This window comes from Chanodichthys erythropterus, chromosome 3 (genome assembly GCF_024489055.1).
Source record: "Chanodichthys erythropterus isolate Z2021 chromosome 3, ASM2448905v1, whole genome shotgun sequence".
Classification (NCBI taxonomy): Eukaryota; Metazoa; Chordata; class Actinopteri; order Cypriniformes; family Xenocyprididae; genus Chanodichthys; species Chanodichthys erythropterus.
Genome location: NC_090223.1, coordinates 9,437,041 through 9,460,396, shown reverse-complemented (window position 1 = coordinate 9,460,396; position 23,356 = coordinate 9,437,041). Strand labels below are relative to the sequence as shown.

At 40.1% G+C, this 23,356-nt stretch overlaps 1 protein-coding gene across 1 annotated transcript; it reads left to right on the top strand.

The window, feature by feature from the left end:
• Nucleotides 1–70: 70 nt before the first annotated feature.
• LOC137017031 (CD48 antigen-like) lies at nucleotides 71–21,851 on the top strand. Its single transcript, XM_067380925.1, has 7 exons — nucleotides 71–129; nucleotides 211–409; nucleotides 602–913; nucleotides 2,144–2,437; nucleotides 2,504–2,591; nucleotides 21,347–21,411; nucleotides 21,769–21,851. The coding sequence occupies exons 2-6, from the start codon at nucleotides 373–375 to the stop codon at nucleotides 21,375–21,377; spliced, it is 762 nt and encodes a 253-aa protein (XP_067237026.1). The 5' UTR covers nucleotides 71–129; nucleotides 211–372; the 3' UTR covers nucleotides 21,378–21,411; nucleotides 21,769–21,851.
• The last annotated feature ends 1,505 nt before the right edge of the window (nucleotides 21,852–23,356 follow it).

Here is a 23,356-nt window from a genome sequence, read left to right as displayed (position 1 = left end):
CACACAGACTGACCTTTTCAGTAATTCTTTTAAGTTTCACATCTTTTTCTTTCTCAAAACAAAATTAGTCTTTCATTTCATTTCTTTTGGATCTTGACGGACACATCCCAGCATCTGAAATAAACAGAGGTTTGGGACAGAAATGTCTCTAATTTTTATAATATTTCAGTCATATTATTAGAAATAGTTTCCATTCTCTCCTTTCTGTAGCTCATTTTGAGAAGGCATGGCAGTATCTGAAGGAGGAGTTTAGTTTCACTGAACCACTTTACAACAGACCCGCAGATTCATTCGCTTTAAGAAACATTCAACGTTTTCACGAGTGTCAGGATACGACTATTATCACAGATCTGCTTCAAACTATTTCAGAAAATGATTGTTTTCATCTGTTTGTGCTTGTGTCAGGCTGGTGAGTATTTTTATAGTCTCACTTCAGTTTATTTGATCATTTAAACACATTATTCCATCATTCATTAATATTTTCCAGTTGTATAAGATTAATATAATCAGATATTGTTGTTGATGCTGCTGCTCCTTTCATTGACTGTATATTGAAATGAGTGAAGAATTAATTTGAGTGATTATGTGTGTTTGTGTTCAGGTGTGTTTGTTGCTGATGCAGTGAAGTCAGAGTCAGTGACTGAGGGAGAATCAGTCTCTCTGAACTCTAGTTTCACTCAAATACACAGAGATGAAGACATCGATTGGAAGTTTGGAGACATTCTCATAGCTAGAGTAAATAACAAAGAGAGTGTGTTTTATAGTGAAAGTGCTGAAGGGAGATTCAGAGATAGACTGAAACTAGATGATCAGACTGGATCTCTGACCATCATCAACAGCAGAACCACAGACTCTGGACTTTATACAGTCTCCAGAGACACAACGATCAACACCATCAATCTCACTGTCTATGGTGAGGAGAGAATTACTATCCTGTTACATCTGTGGACTAAATTCACCAGATAATGTTACTGAGAATATGATAAAATGATGGAGAATTCTGTGATGATGCTGATCATTTGTGTATTTTATCCAGTCTAATAATTTAATTGTATAACATTTATCTGCTTGTTTAATGGTGCAATATGTAATATTTTAGCAGTAAAATATCCAAAAACCACTAGGCCAGTGTTATATATTTTGTTCACTTGAGTATACTTACAATATCCCAAATGTTTCCAACTATTTGTAAATCGTGAGAAAATTGCAGTTTTAACCAAGGCTCCGGGACTTGTGAGGAGTCACCTGTCAATGGCGTCATACCCGCGTTACCCTCAATTTCCAGTTATATTTTGTAGAAACCATGGAAACACCAAAGACACTTTAATATTTACGTTTTAATAGACAAGGGAACAACTGTTTAGATATATTTATAGACAGAAAACTAATCATTGTTATATAGCTCAACACGTTTAGCCTTATTGTTTAAATCTTAAATCTCAAATTTTCTTGATGTTTTGCGAGTACCATGTTTTACCATGCCTCAGAGAAAAACACTATTTTGTGAAGTAGCTAACATAGCAAAATCAGATGCAGCTTTATTTTTAGTAAGAGCATTTTCTCCATCGTAGGCTACAATACGTTTTAAAATGAATTGCATGTCATTTATCAACACAAGCCATCCAGCATTTAATATGATATTCTAAAATCAATCTATCTTACTGCAGCGTGTAACAGTGTCTCACAGCAGCCTCCGAGCGAACACACAGAGTAACGTTATAACATAATTTTCAACACACTCAAATGTATCTAATATGATAAACAGAGCTGTGTTACTTCATATTCATGACCTGAAAAGCGGCGGTGACTTTGTCGTAATAAAAGTCCCGCTGCTCGTGAGGCGTGTGTTGATCAATCGCTCCAGCTCCTCGTTCAGCTCCCGCAACACTCGCTCCTGCTCTGCTTCATACTACAGTAACGTTAATAATCTCATCCATGAACATGATTTCTTCCAGAGTCCTATCCCTATTATTTTCCACCGGTTTGTAATCAAGCTACGCCTTTGTTTTGAATAGGCCTCTATCGACCTCTAGCAGACAGACTTATTACATACTGCACCTTTAATTCAGTTTTTTAATATCAATAAACTGGAAAGGATCACAGTGATTTCTACTGAATCTGATTCATTCTGTCATGTTTTCAGCTCGTCTGCCTGTTCCTGTCATCAGCAGTAACTCTTCACTAAACTCTTCATCATCATCATCATCATCATGTTCATTGGTGTGTTCAGCTGTGAATGTGAGTCATGTGACTCTCTCCTGGTTCAAAGGAAACAGTGTATTGTCCAGCATCAGAGTGTCTGATCTCAGCAGCCGGTCTGATCTTCTTCTCCATCTGGAGTGTGTGGATGATTCCTACAGCTGTGTGCTGAACAATCCCATCAGAAACCAGACTCAACACCTCTACAACACTCAGCTCTGTCACACATGTGCTGCAGGTACTTCACTGATGATATCTGGTGTTTCTGCACACATTGTTCTGGACTAATGAGCGTCTCTTTCAGTCTCTCGGACAGTGCTGATCTCTGCTGCTGCTGCTGCTGCTGGATCTCTGTTGATTGTTGCTGCTGTCGGGATCTTCTGGATCTGCAGGTAACACACAAACACAAACAGAGAAGGCAAGTGTTACCTGTATGTATATGTGTATATGAAGAGTTTGGTTTCAAAATGCAATAAAAAAAAAAAAAAAAATTGAGTTTCCGCCTAAATCAGTATTGTATCTGTATATTCTGCCCTACAAAGGCAAAGTGCAGTAACTACGCAAACACTGAAACTGAGAAAAACGCCTTTAAAGTTTTTACACCAGCCAGTCAGACACGTTGCAGGTAGATTAGTGGTAATGCATTCATGTATTGCCTTCTTAGGAAGACATTTTTTATAGATAAAAACCATGACCATTGATGTGACCTTTGACCTCCAAAATGTAGATACTGCACTCTGCCTTTGGATGACCTTAAACAACTAAAACACCATTGCAAAAGCAAAGTGCAGTATCTACAAAGTAAATGTGTTCGTCCTACTTTATTGTTGTGTTTCTTACTACACGTTGATTGTTTTTAATAACTTTAATATATATATTTTTTTTATGTTTGCATGTTGTGAATGTTAAAATTGCTCTGAGAACTGGAGTAATGATGCTGAAAATTCAGCTTTAATCAGAGGAATAAATTACATTTTACAATAAATCCACATAGAAAACAGCTATTTGACTGTATTTTCGATCAAATAAATTCCGACTTCCTCTTTCAAAGACATTAAAGAAGTATTATTTCAAACTTGATCACCAGTGTGTAAAATAATGCATGTGAACTAATTAGAAAATGATATATTTTAGACACTTTCCTAACACGGGACATAGGCTACTTAAATATGTTTAGTTAGGCCATGTTTAGTATAAGTTTGCAAGTGATATTTCGAGTTTTATGAATAATTTTCAAATGATTGTGAAATTACTGAAGAAATCCTAATAACAGATACACAAACATTCACTCTTATCTGGCATGCTGAAACAACATTAATGTTTCTGTGTCCATTGTGTGACGAATAATGTCATTAAAATATGAAAAATCTGAGAAAGTCAGAAGTAAATGAACGTCCGTCATTTATTTATTTATTTATTTTTTTATCAAACAGTAAAAGTGCCACGCTGCTCTGTTTCTGTGGACAGTAGACAGACAGACAGACAGCGCTAGAGAGACTGAGCACACTAAGTTTTTTTTGGCTGAAGTGGGTCGGCCGCGCCCGCGCGAACAATTCATCTGGGTTGACGGAGGATACAGACTACGTAAATTTACTTTAATTCATTCTTCACATATATTTACATCGCAACAGGCCGTCCCACATTGTCCAGCGGCCAACCGAGAAAACACTCAGTACTCCCGATGGCCAGTCCACCCCTGATTATGTTGAGTATATCCATCAATGGAGCAGCGCAGGTAGGCTAAAATATCGGTCTAATTTGCTAGCAGATAGCAAGTTAATGTTAATTGATTATAAAGCTGTCGTTTGCTTGGCTAGGAGTTAATATTTTGCTATCTTCCTTTTATCGTCTTTGGATATCTTTGGATAGTTTAACCATCATGCCGCAGGGTGTCAAAGCCGGGAAAACAAAGCTAGAACGCAGTAACATCACTTACTGCGGTTTGCCTTGGTATTAGCTTCAATTTTGTAGTTACTGCAATTTTGACACCCTCGTTTCTCAGAATCGGGACAATTTTGAACCGGGATACTTTGTCACAATACAGAACAGATGTTACAAAGCCCATTTCAAGCCATAACTCATTTTTGATCAAATGTGTAGTTACTGCGCTTTGCCTTTGGACGGCAGTATTGTATCCGATATTTGTCGTGTTATTCTGTCATGTTTCCTTCCTTTCTTTCCAAAACGCGACAAACGCCACTCTCCTTTCTCTGCAGAACGTGATATATCCGCTCAACCACACACTGTAAACAGTAATGGCGGTGCTCTGAATACAGCCGGCTTCCTTTGTACTTTGTGATCAACAAAACCAGAAAAATGAATAATTTTGACGGCATTGATGAACCTGTGGTGGTTTCTGTGGTGGGGAAGAAACGCAAGTCATCGAAATGTAATCAATTATTTGAGGAGATTAAGAAGATGAGGCACCTGTTGCTTATTCCACGACAGCATCAAACTTCTGTCACGGTCCACAAAACTGAATCATGGACAGTTTTTAAAAGCAGTTTTAATGCCAATGCATTTTGTAAATGTTTATTTTAACCGTGTGGTGGCGCCAGATACTGTTTAATCGGTAATGACGAACAGAGACATAATTCATTTATAACATTAACAAGATGACTGAGATATTCTGTGTGCAGTTATATGGTTGGGACACCACTGGCCTAATTCTTCGGTCAGAAAGAACTGCAGCTACTCCAGAGTGAATGTGGTTGATCTAATATTTATTGTGTGGATATGCACATCAATGTGGTTTCTGTGAGAAAACAAAAAAGAGGATGATAAATATACATGATAGAAAATACAGAGATTAGAACTGTGTAACTATACACTGATAAATTAAAATTATATAATGTAACAGTAAACCAGAGCTTATTGTAATATATGAGTGCTATACGCAGCAATATTAAACAGACCGAGCTGCCGCTGCTAACAAGCGGTGTCATGCTGCGTTCACACCGAATGCGTCTGGGGCGTCAAATTTGCGTCAGACGCGTCTAGTTGGACGCTTGAACATTTTTAAATCAGACGCTTCAGACGTGCATCAAATTCGCTCTATTCGCGCGTCTAAACAAAGTGTGTTCAGACGCGAATTCGCGTCATGGGAGGGGCTTACATCTCTTTATGCACAGATGCTCTGAATAAACATCATCTCGTCAGTTGGAAACCAGTAGCATCAATTTAACTCGGTTATGCCGGCCGGCTTTTGCCAGCTAGCAGGCGGGCTAGTATCAACGGCTAAAATCATGCAAAGCATTTTACAACTAACCAGATTGTCTGATTTCTTCGCCTATCTTCTTCCAGGCAAGGTCCTTTTTATTTATTTATTTTTTTTAGTCTCTTTAAAAATATGATGACACATCATAGAGCTCAGGGTGGCCAAACACAGCGACTATTATCTTTGTTCTGGTCTCCACCGCTGATCACGTCATAAACACGTTACTACCAAAGCAGAGTCCCTGATTGGTTAACGCGCTGTGAATTTTCGCCAAAGTTCAGATTTTTCAACTCGGGCGTCAGACGCTCAATTTGCGTGTCAGATGCGTCAGGCGCGTGAACGCTCAATTCGCGCCACGCCGCAGGACGTCTAGACGCGCGTTTACATTGACTTAACATGTAAATCAGACACCCCAGACACTTTCGGTGTGAACACAACATCAGATTACCAGTGGCGTGTTTAGGTTATTGGGGGCGCTAAGCAAATATCCAGGAGTGGGCCCCGTGATCGCGTTCACGGGGGTTTATCAGCTGGGAATTTTCAATGCACATTTAAGAGTGCAGGTTACAACTATTATTAACAATAATGGAAAGATTAGGCTTATCAGTATGTCAAAATATCACCCTGTATCACTTTGTTTTCTGTTTTGCATAATTGCCTGCTGGTTTGTCATCAGTTATGCATTTTGATTCACAAGCTTGCAATTTGATTAATTATCAGTTATTTTGGATATACTGTATTAATATCAATTACAGTACATTTTAACATCAGTACAGTACACAACTAATGCTGTAAAATATACATGGGAATCAGTTGGTACTACATTCATATTGTAGGTTAAAATTAACTTTGTAAATTTGAATACAAACTTAAATTACACTTAAAGGTGCTCTAAGTGATCCTGGGTGGAGTAACTTTCTGTTGACATTCGACGTGATGTCAAACAAAACAGAGGCTAGCTAGACCCTCCCTCCTCCCCCCTTTCTTAAAGGTGCCCTAGAATTAAAAATTGAATTTATCTTGGCATAGTTAAATAACAAGAGTTCAGAACATGGAAATGACATACAGTGAGTCTCAAACTCCATTGTTTCCTCCTTCTTATATAAATCTCATTTGTTTAAAAGACCTCCGAAGAACAGGCGAATCTCAACATAACACTGACTGTTACGTAACAGTCAGGATCATTAATATGTACGCCCCCAATATTTGCATATGCCAGCCCATGTTCAAGGCATTACACAAGGGCAGAACGTCTGGATGTGCACAGCTGAATCATCAGACTAGGTAAGCAAGCAAGGACAATAGTGAAAAATGGAGCAATAATGATCCATGATATCATGATATTTTAGTGATATTTGTAAATTGTCTTTCTAAATGTTTCGTTAGCATGTTGCTAATGTACTGTTAAATGTGGTTAAAGTTACTATCGTTTATTACTGTATTCACGGAGACAAGAGCCGTCGCTATTTTAATTTTTAAACACTTGCAGTCTGTATAATTCATAAACACAACTTCATTCTTTATAAATCTCTCCAACAGTGTAGCATTAGCCATTAGCCACGGAGCATAGCCTTAATCTGATTCAGAATCAAATGCAAACATCCAAATAAATACTATACTCACAGGAATCGATGTATGCATGATGAACACTTTGTAAAGATCCATTTTGAGGGTTATATTAGCTGTGTGAACTTTGTGTTTGCTGTTTAAGGCAGTCGAGAGCTCGCGGGGGCGGGGGATTGGGAGATTTAAAGGGGCCGCACGCTTAATCGCTGCATATGTACTAATGGTCAAAATAGGCAGTTAAAAAAATTAATTTAAAAAATCTATGGGGTATTTTGAGCTGAAACTTCAGACACGTTCAGGGGACACCTTAGACTTATATTACATCTTTTGAAAAGGGGTTCTAGGGCACCTTTAATGGGTATACGGCATATACCTGCATATCATGTCAGTGTTTCTCAACTCCAGTCCTCACCCACTGCTCTGCACATTTTGTATGTATCCCTTATTTAACACACCTGATTTAGATCATCAGCTCGTTAGGAGAGACTTCATGAACTGAACTAAGTGTGTCAGATAAGAGAGACATACAAAATGTGCAGAGCAGTGGGTCCCGAGGACTGGAGTTGAGAACCACTGACGTAGACTACACCACCGTGGGGTACCCCTCGGGAGAAATCGTGGGGGGCCCCACGCAATTGCGTGCTTTGCGTGGTGGGTAAACACGCTACTGCAGATTACAAAGTGTGTGCACTGCTCTAGCACTTCCATGCACTCTTTATAATATTACTAAAATGCCGATCAAACATTGGATAAATATTCTCATCATCAACATACATAACAAGCAACTCCCTTTCACACACGAATAAACATCTTAAATAACAAATAACAGATTTGTCGAATATGTGAGTATTGCAGCCATTGCGCGTATATTGACGCATTAATGCTTCTGGGGTAAAATTAACTCTATTATGCTATAAAACACTCTGAAACATATCTACAATAATAATAAATGTTGCTACTTACGGAGTTATCAACGCACAGCAATACCACACAAGGAATAGCAGATTTTTAAGGAATAAGTGAAGCCAAGAAACTTTGTATAACTTGGCTACTGTTCCTACAGTAAAATGAACAGTATTGTGCTGCCCTCTAGTGACAGAATAGGGAATTTTGTACAGCCGCACCACAAATTTACATAGGAAATTTTAATAAAATGTCCCAACTCTACTACTGTTGCGACAAGCTAATCTTCAGGCATTTTGGGTAACACAATAAGTTTAGCAACAGGGCGAACATATGTATTGCCCTTGATGTCCACTTCTGCAGCTCTTATGGCTCTTCTGGTTACCTTATCGACTGGCCACTGGGCTCTGGGAAGTTGAGAGTCTGCAATCAATACAACCTGATCAGCTGCTGGGTTTGATGTGATGTCCTGCCACTTCTGTCTGAGCTGAAGAGTGGGTCGGTTGTTTCTGAGGAACTGAGTCCAGAAGTGATCAGCAATCACCTGATGGTGTCTGTAGCGATGCCGTCCAAGTAGATTACTGGGCCCATACACAGCCTGAGGTAGGGAAGCATCCTGCTGCCCCATAAGCAACAAATTTGGGGTAATAGGGTCTGGATCCGCTATATCAGAGGACACATACCCCAGTGATTTTGAATTTAGGATGCCTTCCACTTCAGTCAACACTGTGATAAGGACCTCCTCTGTGACAATGTGATCCTTTAGAACAACTTGGGGTGAAGACTTAACAGATTTAATTTCCCTCTCCCATGCTCCACCAAAATGTGGTGCATGAGGTGGATTCAATTGAAAGGCAATCTTTTGTTTTGCTAGTTGCTCTTGAAGGGATGGTTCCATTCGGCAAAGGCTTCAGAAAGCTCATGCTCTCCCCCCCTGAAGTTGGTGCCTCGATCGCAGATGAGCTCAAAGGGCTTTCCTCTCCTTGCTATGAAGCGTCTAAGGGCTAATAAAAAGGAATCTGCATCCATGCTACATAAGTCGAGATGTATGCATCTTGTAGTGAGACATTTAAACATTATGCCCCATCTCTTTTCCTGCCGTCTGCCAATTTTAACCATGTAGGGGCCAAAACAGTCCACCCGTCGACCAGAATGGAGGCTGGTTAATCCTCGGACGGAAGTTGGCAGGTCTGCCATTTTTGGTACAACAGGCTTGCCACGCCATTTCCTACATTCTGCACTGTCTCTGGTGCTTTTTAATAGCGTGATGGCCTCTGAGAACCCAATAAGTTTGTCTTAACTCTGCAAATACTCTTTCAGGACCGGCATGCATTAGGTGGTTATCAAAGTTTTGAATTAACAGCTTTGTTATGGGGTGTTCTGGTGCCAGTACAATAGGGTGAAGCGCATCCTTTAGCAAGAGTGCAGCTTTGCGTAAGTTGCAGTTTCAGTCTCTATGCATTCTGTGGCAGACAAAGGGGGGGCTGCTGCCCCATGAATAGCCTGGTATATGGTCATGATGAGGTCGTCCCAAGATTTGCAATCATCTACATTAGGTAAAGAAGTGGGACTGAGATGTTACCACAAAACAATGATTTACAGAGTTCTTCTGAATCTTCAATTGGCATTGAAGGGTGGATTGGCCAGTGGTCTGGAGATTGGCACAGAAATGCTGGACCTTGATTACATCTGCAAGGCTGGGACATATCTATGAGGGTCTTAACACAGGTGATATCATCAGCGGGATTGTTATCAGAGTCTGTGTATTTCCAATTGTCATCCCCCACAAGGTCTTGGATCTCTGCGACACTTTATAATTGCAGACGGTATCCAATGTAATACGGTTGTTGAGTCTGACCACATGATGTCTGTCTGATGTTAAGTGTAAGTTCAGATTTAAGTGTTTTGGCAAGCTGAGCTCCAGATAAAGCTGCATAGAGTTAAAGGCATGGCATGGAGAGTTGCTTTTTGGGTGCCACCTTTGACCTTGCCATGATGAATGCAACCTGGATATCATCACCTGTTTCCACCCTTAAATAAGCTACAGAGCCATATGCCTTCTCCGAGGCATCAAAGAAGACATGCATATCAATAATGGAGAAGGTGTTGTTGCATGCTGGTGTGTAACACCTAGACAGTATTATTTCCTGTAAATTAGGAAGCTCTTCTTCCCAAGTATGCCATTCTGAGAAGAGGTCAGCTGGTAGTGGTTCATCCCAACCTCCACCCCCCTTCCATAGTGTTTGTACCATAATTTTGGCGCTTGTGGTAAAAGGGATGATGTATTCGAGTGGGTCATACTGGCTTGCCAGGATGCGATAGACATTTCTCATTGAGCTTTCCCCAATTGTTGACACAGGCCTGTGCTTATAGCCTAAAGTGTCCTGGGAACAGTGCCACACTAGGCCATAGTGTTGTCACGATACCAAAATTTTGACTTCGATACGATACCCAACTTAAATATCACGATATCGATACTTAAACGATACTATGGCAAAAACCTAAAACAGTAGGAAAAGTAAATATATAACATATGACAGAATTTCTTTCTTCACCAGTGTGCAGGCTGATAATTCTGGCTTTGAGCTTCATTGCCATGAAGTTACAGAGCTAGATTTAATATAATTTTTAATGTTTATTATTTTCACGCTAAAAATTTTTTTAAAATTATTTGCTGTTATGCTTTTTTCCTGTTTTTTTTTTTATACATGTAAGTGTTTTGACAGTAAGATAATTAGAGCAATGTTATTAAAGCATAAATTGGTTTAAGATAACTGTATATTCTCTTCACATATTTTATGTATTTTTAAATTAATTTTATTTTTGCAACCAGATATCACTTATTAGACACAATAATACACCTCTTTGCGGATGTCTGCTTGCACGAGTAATATAAATAACAATCATTTAATTTTTGAGAGCATAAACGTAACGCTGGTATCACATTCACTAACCTGTCGCTCTTTAAATTCTTTGTACAAATCGGGATGTTTGTTTGCAAGATGCTTTGCCAAGTTGGATGCTCCCTTCGCTTACGTTATTTTGTAACATCTTTTGCAGACGGGCTTTGTGGTGTCCGTGGGCTTGCCCTGACTGTCGGCAATGTAAGCAAAATAATGCCATATTTTGTTTTGTGCATCTGCTTTCTCAACAATTTTTGGACGGTCTGCAAGAGCACCTGTATTTGCAGCCATACTTCTCGTTTCGTCACCATAAAAGCCATTGCGCAGTTGAGAGGAATAAACACGCACTCAATGTGCCTCAGAAGCAGCGCGCTGCACGCACACTGCCCCCGGCTGTTGAACATTAGGAAATACAGCTGGTACACTCAAAGTACCGGTACTAATAAAATGAAGAACCGGACAGTTTTTAAAAGCAGGGTATCGCAATACCTTTCTAGTACCGGTATATCGTGCAACACTACTAGGCCGAGGGTTGACTCTTGCGGGTCAGTTTTGTTTGCAGAATGCCACCGCTAACAGCCCACTGATTTGGCTTCAGTGGGTAGATGCGCAATCACATCAAGAACATTACTAGCCCACTGCTTTATGTCGAAGCCACCAGCCGCTAATAATGATCTCATTTTGTTGATAAGTTGCTTAGCATGATGCTGAGATTGAAGAGACTCTAAGCAATTGTCCACATAGAAAGACTGCTGGACAGACTCAACTACATCTTCATTGCCCACGCTGTTATCTCTGACATGTCTCTGGAGGGCATATGTAGTGCAGCATGGACTACAAGTTGTCCCAAATGGTAACACTTGCCATTCATAGATGTCTGGGGTTCAATCTCTTTCCATGTCTCTTTAGAGAAAGCGGAGCAGTGGCTGGTCTTCAGGTAGCAGTCTGATCTGGTGAAACATGGCTCGTATGTCTCCACTTACGGCAACAACATGCTCTCTGAACCTGAGTAAGACTCCCAACAACGGTGGACAGAGAGTGGGACCAGACAGTAGATTATCATTTAGGTTAATTTGCTTATAGGTGAGAGCAATTAAAGACCACCCAGGCTTTGTCATTGTGAAGTACAATGCGGTAAGGAACATACCATGAGTCACTGGAATGGGCTGCTTCTGGGTTAGTTATTTGTACTGCGTAACCAGCCTCCTCAAGTCTGTGTTTCTTTTTGTTATACACATTTGCCAGGTCAGGATTATTAGTGAGGTGACATTCTGTATCTCTTAAAAGAGCCATGACAGCAGTGGGTGGTGCCTGGAGTTTAGCCATGTCTCGCTTATGAAGTAGTGGGGTAGCATAGTGGGTTGTACCATCAACTGTAACATGTACCGTTTTCTTCTCCAACATGGCAAGTGCAGCTTTATCTTGTCCGGAGCAGACTATTTCTTTCTCATTTCGTGGTGGCAGTATGTCAAGCTGCCACAACCGTTCAACATGTTGACGTAGCTGTGTAGGAGAAAGGAATGCTGTGTGGAGGCACAAGCTTACATTTGAGGGTTGGTGGAGAAAGTTTGTTGGCCCTTGAACTGTCCAGCCAAGAAGCGTGTGTACCGCTATAGGGCTACCGAGCGGACCTATATGGATTGGGCAGTTTGGTGTGATCAGCTGTGGATAATTTGATCCTTTGAGTAGCAAAGGCTGCACTTTATTGAATACTGGCAATGGAATTGCCCTGAGGTGTCCATATCTCCTCTTCAGTGCGTCTGCAGGACAAGACTGCTCAGCAAGATTGACATCTGCGGCTATGAATGCGTTCTGAATCTGGTGTTTAACATTTAGGTGTGACAGAGCAGATACCTCAAAGGAGACTGTGGTTCCTCTTAGCTGAACAAGTTTGTGTCTTATTGTTCGAAGAGTCAAAGTTTCTTCAGATCCTTTCAAGCCCAGATGTTTAACTGCTGCTGGCAAGATGACGTTCTTTCAGACCCATTGTCCAACGCTGCACAGGTGTCCAGGAACCTTTTACCACTGCAAAGTCTTACTGGGACAACTTTCAGCATCACTCTGCCTGAATGACTGGCCTGATCTATGTAAACCTGAGAAGTGGTTGTGCTCAATGTGAGTATGCTTTGGTTTTCCGCAGTCACAACTTCATGTAGAACAGGTGTTCTCCACAAGTAGAGCAAGTTTTCTTGAGCATTTAGCTGTCTTTTTTTTTTACCTCATCCACACCTCCAGCATTTATTGTGCTCCTTTATCCAGCTTCCTCTTTGAGTGTGGTTCAACTTGCAAAAACCTGCACATGCATTGAGGTAGTGTTCATGGTTGTTGCAGTAAGCACAAAAGGGCTTAAAGCGATCTAGCTTTTTAGCTGTAGCTGCCATTTTAGCGACTGTGGGGGAGCTGGAGGGCAAATTGATGCCTTTAGGTTGTTCACTGCCTGTGAGAATTGTGGCAGCCTTGGTTTTGGGATGAGAAACAGGTTTCTGCTCTCGACGAAAGGGTTCTGTATGCACTGGACCTGTTACAAATCGAGATATCTAAATGGCCTGAGACTATCAAAGTCCTCAAATCCTTGTGCATTACCTGGACGAATGGCTGGTGCATTGAGGATTGATGTCTGAGTTGACCGTATCTCTGTTCAAGAGCCTGCATAGCACTGGAGTAAGGAAACAGGCTGTTGACATACCTCTTAGCAACCTGGTAAGCAGCAGGAAGATGTAAATTGTCCAAGAGCACCTGATATTTATAGTCCTCAGTTAAATGTCTGTGTGGGCCAAGGATGCTGTCCAGTCCTTTCTTGAGCATAAGGAAATCACTCTCTTTCCCTTAAGAGAAGACTGCCAGCTTTGGTTTGGGTATACCATCATGAAGCAATGGCCATTTATATCAGTCCGGGCATCACAGAGTTGACAGGATAATAAGTCTGTGGTTGTGGTCCAGGCCAAGGAGGTGGAGGCAGAGATAGTGGTAGATAAGGGCATTGGGGATGCATCACTGGTTGCGCTGGCACAGGCTGAACTGGAGCTGGCACTATCTGTGGGTATTGTGGCTGCAGTGAGGCTGGCGCAGGTGGTACAGCAGCTGATTGATGCAGTGGCTGCATGCGGGTTGGTGCAGACTGCATTGGAGATGGCTGATGCTGTGGCTGTACCTGAGGATAGGCAGGCTGAACAGGCTGAGCAGCTGTGGGGGGCCATGAATCTGACCGTTGCAGTTCAGCAAAATGTCTCTGCGGCTGTGGCGCTGGCAGAGAAGATATACGAGCTATATTGGGTGGCTGCATGCTTGGTTGTGACCGCTGCTGCAGAGGGGGCTTGTGATAGAACGATTCCTCATATTGTGGGGAAGAGGTTACAGTCACAGGTGGCACTAATGCAGTGTTACTCAGTTCAAGGCGAGAAAGACTCCGATATTGTCCATAAACAGGAGATCTAGATGGAAAGGATGCCTGTCTAGCACTGTCCATTCTGATTTGAAGTTCTCTCATCTCACTGCTTAACTCTTTCCACCGGGCCTCCAACCCAGATGAAAAAAAGCACATTTCTATAATGTACTTAAAGTGCTCTATTTAGTGCACTAATTTTGTACTTAATATACTAAAAATTCTTCTTTAGTACTTCTTAAGATAATCTTAAGAACATCTAAGTGTACTCAACTGTGCTATTTTGAGACACCATGAAATATTAACTTAAATGTGCTTTTAATATACTATCTCTGTATTTACAAAATGTATTTAGCTACCACTTATAGTACTATAAATATATATAATACTCAAGCAGCAACATTACACACTAACTAAAGTTAAAAAATTGAAATCACATTGAACCACCCCTTTAAGATTATCTTAAGAAGTACTAAAAAAGAATTTTTAGTATATTAAGTACAAAATTAGTGCACGAAAATAGCGCACTTTAAGTACGTTATTGAAATTTACTTTTTTTAAACCTGGGAAGTGATGCAGCTTTGCATTTTTTTTTTAATTTCTGTCCCTGTGAGCAGGAGTAATATAGTTCCTATAAGGATCCTGGCTTGCAAGAGATATTCCTTGACTGACATCTGCTGGTGAAGGATGATCATGCCGTGGAGGTGGATAATCAAGAACATAATCATCCATGTAGGTGGGTACCCGCCGGGTACGACTTGGACAAGGATCTGGCACTTGTTCTTCCTCGTAGTAATGTAGCCATAGAGCATCTGATGTCCCGCTCCAGCTCGAAGGATCAACTTGTGAGATATTCTGTGTACAGTTATATGGTTGGGACACCACTGGCCTAATTCTTCGGTCAGAAAGAACTGCAGCTACTCCAGAGTGAATGTGGTTGATCTAATATTTATTGTGTGGATATGCACATCAATGTGGTTTCTGTGAGAAAACAAAAAAAAGAGGATGATAAATATACATGATAGAAAATACAGAGATTAGAACTGTGTAACTATACACTGATAAATTAAAATTATATAATGTAACAGTAAACCAGAGCTTATTGTAATACATGAGTGCTATACGCAGCAATCATTGGATAAATATTCTCATCATCAACACATACATAACAAGCAACTCCCTTTCACACAGAAATAAACATCTTAAATAACAAATAACCAGATGATTCGTCGAATATGTGAGTATTGCAGCCATTGCGCGTATATTGACGCATTAATGCTTCTGACGTCTGCAGTGCGTATGTGTTGCTGAAGCAGGAAGCGGCCATTGTGCTTTCACACTGCACACGTTTGCAGTGCGTAATGTTATATTCATTACGCTTATATATTGACAGTTGCTGGAGTAGTTTAGTACACGTAAACATGACACAAAGATTTGAAAACGTACTGTCGACACACCAACAGCTGACGAAACTGCTTCCCATGCCTTTTCCTTCGCATTCAAATCTTTGTACAATACATTCTGCGGGTCATACAGAATTTTATGTTTTTCCACCTCAACGAGACGAGTGTCGTCCATGTCACCTTGTTTTTGAATAGGTTGGTTTAGGTCCGCCTGTCACGTCAATGCCTGCTGGGATGCGAGTTAACCTCCAACGATGGGGAAAAACATATCTGATCGCATTATGCAAGTAAACACTGTTCATTTTTTTTTAAATAAAATAATTGTTTTGAAATGATACAACTGAACTGTGAAATTGAAATGTTTCCTTTTGGCATGAATATAGCTTGTTGCTGGCATGGTGTTAAATCATTAAAAAAAATCTTTATGTAATGTACTAAATGTACAAAGTAGTTTAAATGTGCATAATTTCTTCTTTCTTTTCTTTTCTTTTCTTTTTTTTTTTTTTACAATTCCATGTTCATTCTGCCCACACACAATCTGCACTTGCAGCACGGCAAAAATAGACTCGGTACGTAAACGATCGCTGCACTGCTGCAGACGCACCGCTCCTGGAACGCAATGACGGACCGCAACCGCGTGCAGTGTGAACGCTCTAATCCACCTATTCTTAACCATAGGGCCGCGGCCCACACTTGGGCCGCGAGCGCCACGTGGAGGGCCACAAAAAACTTTACGTTTTTCACCTGTGGGCCGTGAGGGCCGCGGGACCAAACAAATTATCAATTGAAGACACCAGAGTGACCACTGTTATCCATGAGACAGTTACAATACCCCATCCCACCACTAGTGGCAGTAATGCCTCAGTTAGTTGTTAAACAAGCGCTAATAAGCAGAAGACACTCAATCAACCGTAGCTTGTAGTAAAAGTTATGGAGAAATTTTTAAAGCGGAAAAGTGGAGACAAAAGTTGCGCCAACCCGCCCCAAAAGTCAAGATTTTGCCGCAAATACAATCCTGACTTCATTAAGTATGGATTTGTGAATGGAGGTGACGAGGCAGAGCCGAGAGCCCAGTGTGTGGAGTGTGGGCTAATGCTGTCCAACGAAGCACTGAAGCCTTCAAAACTAAAGCGGCATCTAGAAACCAAACATCCATCGCTTGTGGGAAAGTCGGTGGAATTTTTCAAGAGAAAAGAAAATGGGCTTCAGATGCAGAAAAGGTCTGTTGGGGCACTGACTGGAAATTCTAAATGCGCTTTGAAAGCCAGCTACCTCGTAGCCAGACGAGTGGCGCAGACTAAAAAAGCATTCACGATAGCGGAGGAGTTGGTTTTACCTGCCGCTGTAGATATGTGCCGTGAGATGATCGGAGAGGCTGCTGCAAAAAAGCTGCTAACCATCCCACTCTCAAACGACACTGTTAGTCACCGTATCGCGGACATGGCCACAGACATACAGCATCAGTTGCTAGAAAGAATAAAAAGCAGCCCATTTTTCTCTTTACAACTAGACGAGTCTACCGACGTTACAAATGATGCACTGCTACTGGTTTTTGTTCACTATCGCTGGGACAGTAGTTTGCACGAAGACATACTGTTTTGTGGAGAGCTACCGACACGGACTACGGCTCAGGAATGTTTCCGCTGCATGGATAACTACTTCAAAGAGAACGGCCTAGACTGGCAGAACTGTGTTGGGGTGTGCAGCGAAGGTGCAGCGTCAATGACAGGCAGGCATCACGGTGTCGTCAGGCAGATACTTGATCGTGCCCCAGAAGCTAAATGGACCCACTGTTTTCTTCACCGTGAAAGCCTTGCGGCAAAAAAAATGTCACCAGAGTTACATGAGGTGATGGATGTAAGTGTGAAAACCATAAACTTCATTAAAAATAATGCTGTGAACTCCAGATGTTTTGCCAAACTTTGTGAAGGCTTGGAAGCAGATCATGTCCAGCTGCTCTATCACAGTGAGGTGAGATGGCTCTCAAGAGGACTGGTCCTCAAGCGTTTGTTTGAACTGAGGAATGAGGTCCTATCTTTTCTCACTGAGAGAAATTCTCCTTTTGCACATTATTACGCCAATGCACAGTTCACAGCTAAACTTGCCTACCTCTGTGACATTTTTTCACTGCTGAACCAGCTGAATATCTCACTTCAAGGGAGAAATAGCAACATATTTGTTGTTGCAGATAAAGTTCAAGCTTTTAAAAGGAAACTTGCTTTGTGGATTAAGAGGGCTCAGGAAAAAAGGATGGACATGTTTCCCCTTTTGTCTGACATTATGGAAAACTCCCCCCAGGTGAAGATTAGTGACTTAGTCTCACAGCACCTCTCACAACTGGCAGTGAAATTTGATGACTACTTTCCTGAGGATCCCAGAGAGGGACACACGTGGATTGCGGACCCATTTTCTGTGGATCCCACTAAAAATGATGTTGCTTTGCCCTCACATCTGGAATCCCAGCTTCTGGAAGTAGCCAATGACAGTACTTTAAAGTTGCAGTGGGGCAAACTGGATCTGGGCTCCTTCTGGATTGCTGTCTCAAAAGAGTACCCATGTCTAGCACTGAGGGCTGTGAAACTACTCCTCGCATTCACAACTACATACCTGTGTGAATCAGGATTCTCCATTGTGGCCACAACTAAGACCAAGGCCCGAAACAGACTCAAAGCAACACTGGAGGCTACTCTGAGAGTGAGCCTTTCCCCCATTCCACCCAGGCTGGATCTGATAATGTCTGTGAAGCAGGCCCAAGTGTCTCATTAAGAGGGGAACATAAATAGGGAGTTGTAGCTTGTTCAAATTGGACTGTTGTGACTGTTATTGTTCATTTATAACAGATATGAAGAGCAACTTCAGGTTCTGCCATGCAAAAATGTAGACTGCTGAAACAATTATCAAATTATTTTGCAGATTATAAAGCTATATTTTTTCATTTGCACTTTATTTCAATTTTCATTTACAACTTTATTTAATTTGAAAAATATTATTTTGAATTTGTTTACTTTAGCAACACATTTTATTGTTTTTATTTTATTTATTTTTATTTATATACATTTTCTATTTTTGTAAGTAAAATTTGTCAAATCTAACTGATTTTTGTGTTAATATGCCTGACTTGAGCCTTTACATTTGTTCTTGATGCAGATTGATTTGTTCCATGAATTGTTGTGTGTTTGGCATCTTGTTATATGTGCAGGTTTACATACACATGGATAATAAACTGTTAAACTGCAAGTGGATTTCATTTAGTTATTGAATACAAATCAAATCAAGGGTGAGATCAATAAACCAATACAGTGCTAATATTTGATTGGGCCCTGGGCCACTTTGTACTGTAAAATTTGGGCCCCGACATCAAAAAGGTTAAGAACCCCTGCTCTAATCCGTTAACATGGGTGCGTAAAAAAATACGCAACGCATACGCACTGCAGACGGATTATGTGTGAAACAGGCGTGAGGTAAAATTAACTCTATTATGCTATAAAACACTCTGAAACATATCTACAATAATAATAAATGTTGCTACTTACGGAGTTATCAACGCACAGCAATACCACTCAAAGAAAAGCAGATTTTTAAGAAATAAATGAAGCCAGGAAACTCCGTGTAACTCGGCTACTGCACGCTGCTGTCTGAACAAGTATAACTCGCGCATGCGTGATAAAGGAATGCCTACAGTAAAATGAACAGTATTGTGCTGCCCTCTAGTGACAGAATAGGGAATTTTGTACAATGATCCATTGAATTCATATTGGGTGCGACGACTTAATGTATTTTTATGCTGCGTTCCAGGCAGGTTTTTGAGCCCATAAGTCACGATTTCAAATCACAACTCACGACTTTGTAGCGTTCCAGGAAAGTCACGCCAAACTGCGTAAAAGTGTAAACAAACCAACATGGCAGACCGTACGGGTCTTATGCTCATTAATTATTCTATCGCCAAAGGTGCTTACTCCTTGCTTATTTTTGAGGAAAACGGCGCATAAGGCAAGAGAAGCTGTTATACCTTTTATTTTACGTTATTACCGCATTTATGTAGCCTGACGTGGTCATACTCAATTCTAGTTCGAATATGAGTCTGATACTGCTCCATTGGGCTTTGATTATGGGGGCGTATTTCAACCGATCCAGGAAAGACCTCAATTGGATAGACCTACAACCAATCAGAGCTACAGAGTAAGTGATGTATGTTGAGCGACGCATAGTTGTCAACAGAACTCTTCTTAGCGACCATCGGGGCCAGCTGATAAATCAAACTTTTGCCAAATCCCGTAGGAAGGACGGCAAAGACATCTTTCCCATCGACAAATGCCTTGATCGCGGTCCTCTGTTCCTCTGTTAAAATTAATGCGCTGTCGATATCTTCTATAACGGACGCGATGGCGGAATCTACACTTCTCAGTTCTTCAACAGCCATCATTGTTGTAAACTAATTGACCTTTCACAAAGACTCGCCCCCCTTAGTTACTGTTGCTTTGTCCGACAAGCCGTGGCGCTGTCATGCCACACAGAGTGGAAAATACATCGCGGAGTAAAGAAGAAACTGACAACACATCGACAGACGAGACAGAGCAGGTTACTTATGATATTAAACAAAGTCCCAGCTTTCAAACTGTGTAGTTATTAAAAAATTCAAACAATAAAAACCGTTTTGTGGCTCTTTAATGGGTTGTGACCATGATCGTGACAGATTGCTGTAGCGCTTCAGCTCAAGAGGCTCGTGAACCGATCATCTCTTCCTACTAGTCCATTTATAGCATCAAATAAACATGAATGAACATGAGAATGAATGTTGTTTCAAACGCGGAAAGATGTCAATATGCACAATTTTTCAAGTTTAACTCCACCGAGGTTAATCTTCTAACTCCTGACTGCTTTGTTGTACAAAATGGCGGATGCGGCGTTCTGATTGGTTAGATCGCTTGTCAATCAAACTCCCCAAGCGCTCTTTGATGACGTGGCTGATTACGTTTCTGGTGATAATCTGTCAATCATCGCCCTGACAGTGTGATTGGTCCGAACAGTTTCTGTTCGGGCATAATTACTCCTCTACGGATCGAGTCCAGACCGAACTCCCCGACCTCAAAATGTTGTGGGCGGGGCTAAGTTCGGCTGGCATCCAGGCTAGCATTTATGCATAAACACCGCATCCGTAGGGGCTGCCATTGTTGTTTCGCGGGCTATGTGACGTCAGAGCCCGTAACTGGGAGTACATCGATCTAGTACGAGTTCATGCGTGGGAAGTCACGGCTTTGACTGCAGTTCCAGTGCACTTTCACGGGTAGAAGGTTGGAAAAACACGGGTTACGGGCTGCCTGGAACGCGGCATTAGTCAAATGCCTGTAAGATTAGTATTGGCAAAGTTCAGAGGCTGTCATATATGTGAATCAACTTACTCTGTTGAGTATTTTCAATTTGAAAAAAAAAAAAAACTTTTATATTGATGGATTAATTGCATTTAAAAAAAAAAAAAAAAAAAAACGTGTCATGGATTTATTGAATTTGGGGAAAAAATAATCAGTTTTCATAATAAACCTTTTAAAAACATAATGTAGATTTGAATTTTTAATGTTTATAACCAAAAGATGCTATGTGAAAGTTTGAAACAGAATATAGCGGTTTTCATCTTGCCACTTTCTTGGTAAAGAAAACGCCTTTTTACTCAAATTAATCAAAATGGAGTTATAGCATTTTGGAACCAAACTCTTCATATATAATTCTTAAACATCATTTCACTGAGTGTTTGTTTCTGTCATTATTGTTGAAACAGAGATTCAAGCAGAAGAGATCACTTACGCTGATCCAACATTTTACAAAAGAAACAAAAATAAATCGGTAAGATCTTTGATTTCAGTCTCTGTGTTGTTTCAGTCTGATTTTAGTGTGTGTGTGTGTGTTTAATGATTTACACACACAGCGGGACAACATATTTATAAAAACAGTAGATGTGTTTGTGGATTTACACTGTAGACCTTCATTTAGAGACACACAAACATTAGTTCGCTGACACACAACTTTAAAATACAGCAGTGAATCCTCTAAATCAGGCTTTCCACACTTTTAGAAGTGGATCCTGAAATATGAGGAAATAATGACTAACATCCTAAAATTTAAAAAGCAAATGGTCTGCATGGAAAAGGGCAATTAAACATTTACCAGCCTATACCGCTAACAACTTGTACTCCACACCAGGATTTTATTTAAAGGCTAATCCAGCAGCGTCACGCACACTTGGCTGGTACAACAACAGCAAGGAAGCAACTCATCGAGCAGTCCCTCCAAGCTTTTATCCACTGAACGATTCCCGGCTCCACCCACATAAACCGCTGCACCTGTGTTCACAACAATTAGCACGGAGCAACAGGGGGAGAGCGAGAGAGAAAGAGAAAGAGAGAGAGCACTTCACACACAACTTTTGCTCCACACAATGTTACACAATATAAGTAAACACTCAGTGACAATTAGACACGTAACACCATATAATAAACAGAAATATGTAATATTATAAATCTTAAAATATCTGTATATCTGAAGTTATATTATTTTCTACTCATTATAATAATATTGATAAATGTATTATGTATTTATTTAAAATAAATGTTTATTACATTAATGATTAATATAAATGACTAATAACTAATAATTTTTTGTAATAATTTTATGTAATTTATTGCCTTATTTTTTACAGTTTTCTCTAGATTTTATTCTTATTTGTTGTTTTAATTATTTTACAGTTTTCCTCTGCATTCTTACATTTTAATCATTTCCTAATTTAACATTTAATAACCTTTTATTTATTTACTTTAATACAATTTATTTATTTAATTTACACCACCATATATTTATTTATATCTAATTAATTTTAACATTCAATTGTTTTCTTACATTTTTATCCTGTTAATTTAATGTTTAATAATGTTTTATTTTTATTTTTTTAATTAATTAATTTTACATTATATTTTTCTCTAGACTTTCCATGTTTATTTAATATGTTATATAATTAATATATAATATTTAAGTATTACATTTTACACATGAAATATACCTTTAACTACCTGAACCTTTCCCCACCAGCATTTTTTTTTTTAAGTAGTTGCCAGCCAGCAGTATAACTTGTACTTTTTCTTTATTTTCTTCTATCATATTGTTTCTTTCTTGTTCATACTTAAATACATTCAAGAATCACATGAGGTATTGTTTCTTCAACATGACATTGTTCACATAACCCGTCTGGATGTTTCTCTGTAATTTTAAGTGTGCAATTTAAATTTGAATGACCTAACATTATTAAATTATAAATAACCTCTTTTTTCCTTGATTTGCCTATACATTTTATCTTTTGATTTACTTCATTAATTATAAGCGGTAAATAAATCTACCCTTTTCCCCATTATTCTACGTTAGGCCTACTTGCCACTCTTCAATCACTATAAAATAAAACTTAATCTCTAACTTACTTAATAGAACTTGAATCTCTGGTTCCCTTTCAGTCGGACACGTTCAACGTTACGTCAGAGACTGATGAAATGGGGTCTCGCCCCGAGAGCCCAACCACTTTTGAGTGTTTTCAACGCATCTTCAGTTGGTTTTGGTGTTACGGTGTATTTCAGCAGATCGTCTCCCTTCCTGCTTCCTGTTTGGCTTGGCGTTTCCCCTGAGCACTTCAGCGCCACAGAAAGAGCATTTCTCATCTCTAAAAAAAACCTTTGGGTTGTTTTTGTGTCTTTTTAAAGATGTGTGTTTCTGGGTGCAGTCGCTATATGGTGCCTCATGATGGCCA

Excerpts from the sequence above, each read along its gene's own strand:
- LOC137017031 (XM_067380925.1), top strand. The coding sequence starts at position 373 with ATGATTGTTTTCATCTGTTTGTGCTTGTGTCAGGCTG. Across the intron at positions 914-2,143 it reads CATCAATCTCACTGTCTATG|CTCGTCTGCCTGTTCCTGTC; the intron begins GTGAGGAGAGAA and ends TCATGTTTTCAG. Across the intron at positions 2,438-2,503 it reads CTGTCACACATGTGCTGCAG|TCTCTCGGACAGTGCTGATC; the intron begins GTACTTCACTGA and ends CGTCTCTTTCAG.